The sequence below is a fragment of the Electrophorus electricus genome, chromosome 2 (genome assembly GCF_041902795.1).
Source record: "Electrophorus electricus isolate QZ-2024a chromosome 2, ASM4190279v1, whole genome shotgun sequence".
NCBI lineage: Eukaryota > Metazoa > Chordata > Actinopteri > Gymnotiformes > Gymnotidae > Electrophorus > Electrophorus electricus.
Window position 1 is genome coordinate 26,902,377 of NC_137498.1, and position 10,770 is coordinate 26,913,146.

Below are 10,770 nucleotides of genomic sequence, written 5' to 3' on the forward strand. Positions count from 1 at the left end.
GTTACTCTGCTGATAGGCAAGCGCTCCTACTCTTATGTGGTAGTGGAAGTGTTTAGCATTATGGGAAATTTCTGAGAAATAGACCTCAGATCTGTCTCCAAGCCCATTAAAGACAGCATTTAATTTTTTTTTTTTTTAATGGTATAGCAGATACTGTCCAGATTTGCACTGGTGTTAGTCAAAGTCTACTACTCTTGCGTGTTAGTACAACTGTTTTGGCATTATGGGAAAATTCATACAAATATGTAACTATACTTTCTCTGAGTTAACTGAGCATTTAAACATCATTACAAATACATAGACTTCAATATAGATTTATTAAAAACTGATGCAGTAGAATCTTTTCAAACTTGATCTGGCGATAGCCAAGGGCCACCACTTAATTGGCAGTGGAATTTTTCACCTCTGGAAGCCCTGTTTCCCTTTGCTTAGGAGGCAGTGATTTTGCGGTGAGCAACGAGATACCATAAAATGTAGAACTTAAAGTGGAAATGAATTGACCGTGAATCGCTAAAGCACGGAGAGCTTGACCACGGTACACTTTTCTCTTTCTTGTTCAACACGTTAGCGAACATTATCGGCATGCTTCTGTTAGCTTGTCTAAGTATTCATGTCAATGACATTTTCCCTCTTTGAATAAAAACAAGAAAACCTTTATTGAACCTGCTATGGAAAACTTGTCCCCTTAAAGTGTCGTCACAAACCTGAATGCAGATAGCAGCATACATAAGGAGCAAAGACATCCTAAATGCTTATATTGGGTTTTTTATACATTGGTCTGAATTACATTTTCTCTCTTTGAACAAACAAAAATAACTTTATTGAGCCTGCTGTGGAAAACAATAGGCAAACATCTCACACATCCCATTTGACTTAATGGCCCCTTAGTACATATAAAAATAAGTCCTAAATGCATATATTGGGTTTTCTATATACAATTCTGCATTATATTTTCCCTCTTCAAATAAAGACAAGAAAACCTTTATTGAATCTGCTGCTGAAAACAACAGGCCCACATCCAACAAGCATCACGCTTGATTCCTTAATGGCCCTCTGGTCACCTGTGAACTGTCATCACAAGCATGAATATAGATAGTAGTCTATATCCCAGGGCCATCAGAATCAGAAGGGGCAAAATGCAGAGACAGTTAAGTCCTCAAAGTCCTGTGTCTCCGCAAAGCCTTCATCTTCTGCCACTGTGAGATCTTCTGTCTCAAGTGCTAAGATGGTTCTCCAGAGTATTGCCGGTCTGCTCATATAGGTATTCCACCCCTACAAAAAATAAACAGCATAAAATGTCCAATCTAACTGTTACAGCTTTTAATTTTTATCTCTCCAGAAATTTCATTTCAGGCTAACCTGTATACTTTGGTGACCCTGTGTAGTCCACAAGTGTTCTCCCCAGTACCTCCTGAGCCAGCTGGTTAGCAGCATATCTCTGAAGGCCACTGCAGGAGTAGGGCTGCTCTCTTCCTGCTGCTGCCAGACTCCAGTCTTCATTCCACCTAGCAAGGCCATCCACTAGGTAAGCTTGGAAAAAGGTGTCACTTGCCAGGGTCCTTAAAACACATAACACATTGGAATTACTATTCTGGTTTTTCAATATTAACTACATTAAAGATTTGTTTTAAACAAATGACGTGTGAATATATAGCCGGATGCTTAACAGCAATGAACATGTTCATATGCATGTGGAAGTATTAAAATAATGTGGATACTCTTGCACACCTGTATGCTTTGAGAATGTACCCCCCTTCACAACAGTCCCCTTCTGCATGTACAGCTATACACACAGAGGGTCCTGGATGCAGGGGGGTGTGTCTCTTTTGACCCTTCCGGATCTCGGCCATCCTCACAGAGTGCCAGTGGTGTTGTAGCCCTTCTCACCATCATACTCTTCGATCAACCATGTTATTAGTACATCAAACTCCCTGCAGCTCCGAGTGGCCCTATTGCAATGCAGTGCCACCTCTGCCCTTGTGATGCGACACACATCTTCGTCTGTGTGGTGCATCAGCTTGGCCTCCAGTTCTGAGTGCTTGGCCTCCTTAAGCACTTGGAGATCACACTCATCCCAGATGAAAATGCAATGGCTCAAATGGTTCATGAAGCTTGCATGAAAAACACTTGCTAGTGGCCCAAGATGCTGTTGCGTGACTCCACCCTGCCAGCTTCCTCACAATTTTCTTGGTGGAGTGTATTTTCAGAATGCGGCCAAACAGTAAGGTGATGGAGGCATTTACTTCATCTACTCTGTTCAGGACATCCTGAGCATATACCTGCATCAGCCAGCGATGCTTTGGGACTGGGAGCAATGCTGGCAGATCCCCCAGAGCAACAGGAGCGATGAGTCCAGATGACACAGCTCTCACGAGTGCCCTGCAGTCCATGAGAAACTGAATCTGCTTCTACAGCCAGGCCTCTGAGTGCTGGTCCTCCAGGAGCTGACTGCTGCTGTTCCCCAGACCCCTCTGCCACATCTGTCACATGCCAGCTTGGAGGTGAGGAAACAGGGGAACTGGGCACGATGGACAATGTCTAGATGAGAGATGATACTGTGGCTCCATCTGACTTTTCTCTGGTGCACTCCAGCAAATGTGAGCTCCTCCTTGCCCCAGACAGGATGGTAGCAGAAAAAGTGCACAAGCTCTGACCAAAGTATCTCTCAATCGCTGGCATACCACTGGGAGTCAATGAAGGCTGAGGGGGGGTGACCCCACATTTTGTCCACATTAGAATGGTCCAGGTCTGGTTGCCTACATTGCAACCACTTGAAAATGGCCTTGGAAATCCACTGCCGATCTACAACAGGAAGAGCAAGTTTCCAACCAGCAGTGAGACAAATTCTAATCTCCACTAACTAGATGAAAGCAAAAGTGCAGCATTGCCCTTCTTGCTGAGTCTGTTGAGTCACTCTCAGGAGAAATGGCCCTGGACTATGGCTTCTTTTTATGTGCTTTCTATACTGCCAGGGCAGCACTGGAGTCGCACAGGCTGGGACTTCCATCAGCTCTCATTCTAAATTTCAGCTCCAGGATCTGTGAATAAAAGAAATATGAAATAGAATATGTAAATGTTTAAAACAAATAATTCCAAAACAAACAAACAAAAAACAAGCCCAAGAACATTATGTTACCATCATTTTCCGGCAGAAAAAAACAAAAAAAACAATAGTAGAAATAAGAATAATATCAAGACTATACCGTTGGATTAAATTAGTTATTTCGCATAGGTAGAAAGCTGGGTCAGATATCTCATTCAAAAATAAATTTCATCGTAGACATAGCTAGGTACGCGTCTGGGAATGGATAAAAAAAAGCGCAGACTTTGAACATAGTTAACTTTCATAGCTATCTAGATAGCCTAATGTAGGTAAGGTTAGGTTAGCCAGCTAGCTAAAATATTCCTGTTAATTTAAATGAGAAGATCGACATAATTTTCTCTGGAGTAACTTTCAATACTGTTAATTATCTAGCTACGTTAGTGATCTAGCTAGCTAGAAGTGAGTTTGATTTAATATGGAGTTAATTAGTGGGCTAACTAAATTCGATCATGAACTAATTAGTTTAAAGGTTATAGCCCAACGAAAGCCACACGCGTAACCTATCTTACATATCTTGAACAAAACTTAAAACTGAAGTAAACGAAGAAATATACATAACCTCACCAAAGGCAGACGAAATGCTCTGAGAAAAAAGGATTCCTTGCAAGCAACGATGCGTTACGCTGTCGAAAATCCGCAGTGATAAACTCGTACCCGAGTCGAAATTGACGAACATCCGATGCGCCGATTTATCCTGCCGTCCGTCGCCGGTTACCCGGGTACAGTGACATTATCTTCTATTGAATTCTTCATATAGGACCAGGACGGGATTTGCCGGTGGTCGGCGATTCTTGGTAGCGCTCTGACTTGTGATTGGCCCTAAATATCGTCTTGTCATCGTGATTTTAGCTACACTCAGTTATCGATTGTTTTTAAAATAAATGAAAATAATATACCACCAGGGATGGCGCCACCCTACAGCCCTTTATTGGCCAGTCGCCACTTTCTTCTAAAACTCTAATTTAACCAAAAGTAACGCATCTTCACCAAACCTACATCAACTATAGCTGTATCTGCTATAGATTAACATTAGCTAGCTACATTTACCACCACAAGTAAATTCTCAACTTGTAGGAAACACTTTCGAAACACTGTGGGCGGGGGTGTTATGATGGCCAGTGATTGTAACATTAGTGGCCACGGCCCCCGTTGAGGGTGCCCTTATTTTTAATGTGGCTTATGCGCAGGCTCTTAAAGGCACCAACGTAACCGTTTATCTTCGGTGTAAAGCTGGCTCTCCTTGGGGCTCTACGACTTCCCCTCCGCACACAACGTTGGCTCTACAGGCACCGCTATATGGAAAGCCAAAGTAGTCAACATTCGCAACATCCAAACGCGTTATTTGTAAAACAGCGAACAAGCGGTGTTTTGGATGTTTTTACGCCACAAAATATGTTTGCTACACTGTAAAATATGCTGCAAAAGCCATCAAAAATGGCATAATTTATAAAATCATCAAAGACGTGTTTATATGTCAGTTTAAAATCCCATAAGATAATGAGCTCCACCTACCAGTTTTTGACAGCCAATAGACTTGAATTTCTTTGCCGTATCATTCACGAACAAGGTCAGACCAGAGCAGTCCACTGCAGATCTTGTCAGCTGATAAACTAGTGCTCAAGTTTGTTTATGTTTTGGAATTAACATATGTGTTAATTCACTTGATAATTCATTTATTCATACAGTACATAGCTAGCTGGGTTAGCTAGCTTGCTAGAAGTTTAGTAGACCTACCAGTAGTGACCATGGTTAGGTACTTTGGACATTGTACTTTAAATGGGCACATACATTAAATAGGCAATTGGCTAACTAGTTAGCTATATAGAAACATTTCCTTCAGCTGGAAGGTGGTGCGGAGGAACTTCATTTTGCATTGTAGATAGACACAGAATGACAGCACTCGATAATCTGGGACCCAATGTAATTCAATCAACATTATCAAGGAAAGGACCATTTTAAACAAGTTAATCACAGAGCCTGTTAAAATGGTAAAACACTAACCAGAGACAACTAACTAATTGCTTGCAAAAAAGCTCACTCAAAGGTAGCTATAATTGAACAGTCATGAATTGTTTCTAGTACTAGTCTGAAGTTGTAGGAACAAATGCACATTTGTGTCACACTTGATGGCTAGCTAGCTATCAGGTGCAGGTTGGTAGTGTCTATAGCAACTGCACACATGAGACTTTTGCTATGTTTAAAATTGAATGAAACTCAAGAGGGATGCCAAACAATGAATATAGATAACAGCACTATTGGTCTTGGAGTATCCCTGTTTTGTACACTTGTGTTCTTGCTCCAAGTCTAGCACTTGGCAGTCAGGACCCACTGTCTCTTAAAGTTTCAAGAACTGGTGGGTCGTAAAGCTTCTGAGTATATTTGTTTATTTATTCAAGTTTGAGTTGTGTCTGTCTTCAAATGGGAGCTACTGATTATTTCCAGCTTAGAAGATTGTTAATAAGAAATAGCCTTGGTCTTTAAAAACTGTACAGTTTTTAAATGAAAAATTGTTAATTGTAATTATCTATATGAACGGCATAAAAGCATCCAAAACGCCACTTTTCCCACCGTTTTACAAATCACGTTTAGTTTGATGAGAATTTTGACTACTTTGGCTTTCCATACCATTAGCAAGCATATTGTGTGTGGACCGCTGGATCATATTCCTGTGCATGATGACGTTTTCCACGACTGATCATTTGCAATACCGCACACCCACTGGCTTCAAAGTTGCCATGGCCATGGTCACCTAGTAATCATCACATTGCTAAACTCGGAGAACTCACACTCTTTTTTTGCATCGGTTCACAAGCGCAAAGGGCGGTGCCGAGTTATAAATTCAAGAGCGAAGTATTTCAAGGACTGAACTTCTCTACCACCGCACTGCAGACTCTCTGCTCTCAAACTGCAGTTTGGTATGATTTCACAATTTATGTACTATACGGTTTGGGTATTGTAAACAGAGGCTTAATATTTGTCTTAGAATGTAATACTTTATTTGTAATTTGCTTTAGCCAGCCCTAGGTAAAGTGATATAATAAAACAACCCTGATCCAGGATTAGGCGTATAATACACCATTATACAGACTAGTCATTTAATATTGAGAATGTCTTTTTATTGTTTTATTCAGTTGATGTTTTGTTTGTATGTAATTTATTAATGTAATTTCACATTTAATATTCTAGCTGTTGATATAAACTAATTATTGCACTGAAACTGTTAATAATGGATGTTTAAACATTAGGATACTTAAGTAACTGCAGAGTTATAATTCTCTCTCTCTCTCTCGCTCTCGCTCTTTCTCTCTTCTCATTTGTGTCTCTTTATTCTGTTTTCATGCTGTAAAAACATTTCTTAACTCTTGTATATGTAAGAACATTGTCAGGGAGTGGCTCAAAATGGGCATAGTATTCTGGAAAAAAAAAAGGGTGAAAAAGATGACACGTGACCCTTGTGGTCTCTGTCCTCTACACCACTTTTTCCTACTCTACCTCTCTTTTCCTTTTTCTCTCAATGTGCTCAGTTTTTCCACACCACTATTCAAAAGCTGTAAAGTTGAATAGTATTTTTTGTCTTTTAATATCATCTCTTAATATCAGCTCATCTACCCAAAACTTCTGTAACTGTATAACTACTAATGTGATTCAGTGTGTGTTTGTGAGAGAGAGAGAGAGAGAGAGAGAGAGAGAGAGAGAGAGAGAGAGAGAGAGAGAGAGAGAGTTGTTTGTGCCAGTGTGTGTAGGTCAGTTCTTATGTTTATTCTCATGGATATTAGTTATTACTGACAGATTCCAAGAACAGTTAATCCTGACAATAAACTGAAATAAACAATGAAATAAACATATTTTTCTTATGTGTATGAATATTAATTTTGATGCTATCTAAACTTTAACAATTGACAACTTAAGACAGACCAATGACGAGATAACTATTTTGTACCCATACTGGTCACTTTGCTGTTGTTTATCTAATTATTTTCTCTCTGCTCCTTAGTCTTTTACACGTACACACACTCAGTGGAACTACAGCAGCCATGCCCTCGGACCTGGAAAAGGCCATGGAGTCCCTCATTATGGTGTTCCACCGCTATGCCTGCAGAGAGGGGAACAGCAACACCCTGAGTCGCAGAGAACTCCGCGAGCTGATGGAAAACGAGCTCTCCAACTTCCTCAAAGTAACGACCCTCTCTCCTCACCTCTTTCCCTCAGCATGTTCTTGCTACACTTTTCCACTTTTCTCTGTGACTCACTCTCTGTGAGCTTGTGAGCAAGTAGATTTTGTGACTCATTTTATGAAGTTCCCCCTCACGCATTTATTTTATACATGAAGGCCTGCCTGAAATGCCTCTTTGTAGAATGACTTAACATTCTTGTATGAGATACCACTTTTGATATGACATAATCATTCGCAAATTCTAGACACATGTAGACACATGTTTAGATAAGTCTTTGGTTATGGTCTTATGAAAGTGAGAGTCTGGGTGTGGTTGGTTCTTATGTCCTTTTTTGTCTTTCTTCAGTCTCAGAAGGATCCTGGTATAGTGGACAAGATCATGAAGGACCTGGACACAAACCGAGATGGAGAAGTGAGCTTTGAGGAGTTTGTATCTTTAGTGGTAGGGCTGTCCATTGCCTGCGAACAGTGTTATCAGGTGCACCTGAAGAAGACGGGAGCCCAAAAATAAACAGTGGAGCAACAAGGAATGTGTACACTTTTAGAAAACTGAAAGTATAATCACATTGTCTATTAAAATTTCAGATTTTACCATTTCCTGTCAAACTCAAAACAAAGTTTTGTATGTATGATTACTTTTTTTTTTGTATGAATAAATTGAGAAAACATTGATGAGGAGAAAGCGACTAATTAATTCAGAATCTCATATAGTGTCATCACTCAATACCCAGGCTTAGAGGTGAAAGTCCAGTCAGAATGTATGTATGGCATGCTGTTTATGACAGTATGCTCTCTGCCCTGCATACTTTGTTTAATAGCTCCAGATATTTCATTGCTTTCAAGGCCTATGGGCTGGTCTAAGACTACACCAATGATCCATAATCCCAGTCCCAGAAAGCCAACACTCTGCCAATTTTTGCATTTTTCTTGGTCTGACTCACCCAACATGAATGGCTTAGTAATAAACTGAAGGCTCAAGTTATGTGTGTTAGATTGGAAAAACATATATATAGCTTGCACAGATCTGGGAACTGTAGGCAATCACAAGATTTACTTGTGAACTACAGGAAATCACTCAATTAATCTGCTTTGGCATATCAGATAGCCATATATTTGTTTCACCATGCTGTCACCAAACTGGATCCTGACACCTCCACACAGACTGTTCAGAAAGTTTTAGAGCCTCCATGGCCTCTAGCTCTGTCACATGACACTGCAGGCAGCAAAGAGGTGGTACCTACATTATTCCATGGAACTGGAAAAACAATGATCATTCACTGCTTATTTTGAGCAGTAGTGTAAGCAAATGGCAAATTTTGATTTACTTCTCTCACTACACTTCCTGTTTTTCTTTTTCCACATCGCTGTCATGTTTCCTCGTTTTGATTGCCTTATATAAGTGGGTGAGGCCAAGATTGTGGCCAGTCACTGTTATTGGTTGTCATTGCAAACATCAAGTTGCTCAGTGACTCCTGGTTGTTATAGGCTGGAGACCAGAGAGAACAAGTCAAGTACATAGACATCCTTAGAGTTTCCCATTTTCACTCTTTTTTCAGTGTAAAACATGTTGTTTTTGTTGCATTTGTTTGATATTGCTGTATAATGTTTTAATGGAATATAAAAATATGACTTCATCTATCATTACAAAGTTAAGCACTTATTTAAAAGTATCTCAAACAAACATTTATAATAACCTTGTGGTAGGTATAAAGAATGCTATGGTAGGACATGTAGTCAATATATAACCAACATGCAACACATAATCAGCAATAATATGTATACACAGTAAATTATTGATTATAGATGTCTGAGTCAGTAAAAGACAATGTGACTATTCACTCAAGTTATCTTGACAGTATATCTGTACTATGGTTTAGCGGATCATTAATAAGTTGCATGCAATTGCTTACAGTCTCCTGTGTGTACAGGCTGACAGGTTTGTCCAAAGTACTGCAGACCCTGAACCTATTTAAACTGGAGTGTCTATAAAAAGTAGAGACAAGTCTCATTAAAAAGAAACTGTGGGCATTTTTCCCCTAGCCATGCCATTTTATTTATCTTAATAAGTGGAGTGAAGGATTTTTTAAATAGTCCTGCTTGTAGCACAAATGAGTGACGGAGAAATGTCTCCTGCCTGTGCTGATCACACTGGGGCGAGACAGTGGTGTTTTGGCCCTGTTTCTCCACTGAGGGGCATGAGAGTTGAGCATGAGTATCTTCTTCCCCTGAGGGGGCTACACTGATACTCGGTGAGCTTGGGACACCACCACCTTTAGTCCTCAGAGAAGCTGAAGTGCTTGTTTCATACTCAATAAAAGCAACCCATGCCCTCCCTCTCTGCTTCTAGGCTGTCTTATGCAAGTAGTGTAATAGCAATATTCCATTAAAATCACTTTCAAATAGCACACAGGTCAAAATGTCTACTCAGATGGAAATACCAAATCAGATTTTAGGATATGCTGGAAAAAGGAGGTCTCTGATTTTTGATTTACCAACTTCCCTATATGTTCTTTGCACACTCTATTTAACTGTCACTCTTTGTTAAGATTCACCTGTCCATACTCCACTAATTGGATTTTAATAACAACTTGAGAGTGTGCACAAACCATACAGACATTCCACTTGCCATTGTCAGAAAAGTGGAATCCTGCAAAATTGCTTCACTGATTTCATTTTAATTTAGCAGTTGCCTGTAACAATCTCATATGAACAACATGTATTTGCTGGTAAAAAGAAAAACACACTAGAAAATAAGTTTTTCTATCAGTACCAGAAGTGTAGGACTTATTTTTACATTTACAGTATTTAGCAGACACTTTTATCCAAAGCAGCTTACAATTGTGACCAAGTACAATTTGAGCAATTGAGAGTTAAAGGCCTCACTCAGGGCCCAACAGTGGTAACCTGGCAATGGTGGGGCTTGAACCTTTGTGCTACGGTTTGGGTCTTGGACTCAGAAACTGCACCCTTTACAATTACAGAATCCAGCAGACATTGTTCTCAAGAGTGACTTACTCCTTTAGGAATCAAACCTATGACCTGGCTGTTGCTAGCACCTTGCAATCACCTTTCTGCTCTCTTTCATGACCTTGTCTACATGACCTCCCATGACTTGACCTGAATGTTATGCATTTTAATGAATAGTCCAACACCACCAATTCTGTTTTCTGAATCGAAATTGCCTAAGGCCCAGGCCAGTGAGCTCCACCCAATCAGACATCTTCAAAAACATATTTTAATGAACTCGTATATAAAAATATTATATCTTAGATGTTGGTGTGGACAATTTCTGACAGATTACTTTTTATGAAACTGGTCCTTTAGTGAGCTTGTACCCAGCCCAACCTTTCAAATATCAAATTAAACTTTTATTTAGGGTAAGGGGAGGCTGGTGTTAAGGTCAGCAGCAACAATTGATTTAGTACACCCGACACAGTAGCTGACTTGTCTGCATCACTGAGGGTCTCGTGATGAATGGGAGCACCGACGACGA

At 40.0% G+C, this 10,770-nt stretch overlaps 2 protein-coding genes across 2 annotated transcripts; one reads left to right on the forward strand and one right to left on the reverse strand.

The window, feature by feature from the left end:
• Window positions 1-637: 637 nt before the first annotated feature.
• On the reverse strand, window positions 638-4,700 carry LOC145651277 (uncharacterized). Its single transcript, XM_081697215.1, has 4 exons — window positions 3,668-4,700; window positions 1,729-3,038; window positions 1,360-1,559; window positions 638-1,272 (listed from the first exon to the last, which is right to left on the reverse strand). The coding sequence occupies exons 2-4, from the start codon at window positions 1,848-1,850 to the stop codon at window positions 1,214-1,216; spliced, it is 381 nt and encodes a 126-aa protein (XP_081553341.1). The 5' UTR covers window positions 1,851-3,038; window positions 3,668-4,700; the 3' UTR covers window positions 638-1,213.
• Window positions 4,701-5,859: 1,159 nt separating this feature from the next.
• s100a10a (S100 calcium binding protein A10a) lies at window positions 5,860-7,949 on the forward strand. Its single transcript, XM_027002260.3, has 3 exons — window positions 5,860-6,018; window positions 7,098-7,278; window positions 7,624-7,949. Exons 2-3 carry the CDS (start codon window positions 7,138-7,140, stop codon window positions 7,786-7,788), a joined length of 306 nt encoding a protein of 101 aa, XP_026858061.2. The 5' UTR covers window positions 5,860-6,018; window positions 7,098-7,137; the 3' UTR covers window positions 7,789-7,949.
• Window positions 7,950-10,770: the final 2,821 nt, after the last annotated feature.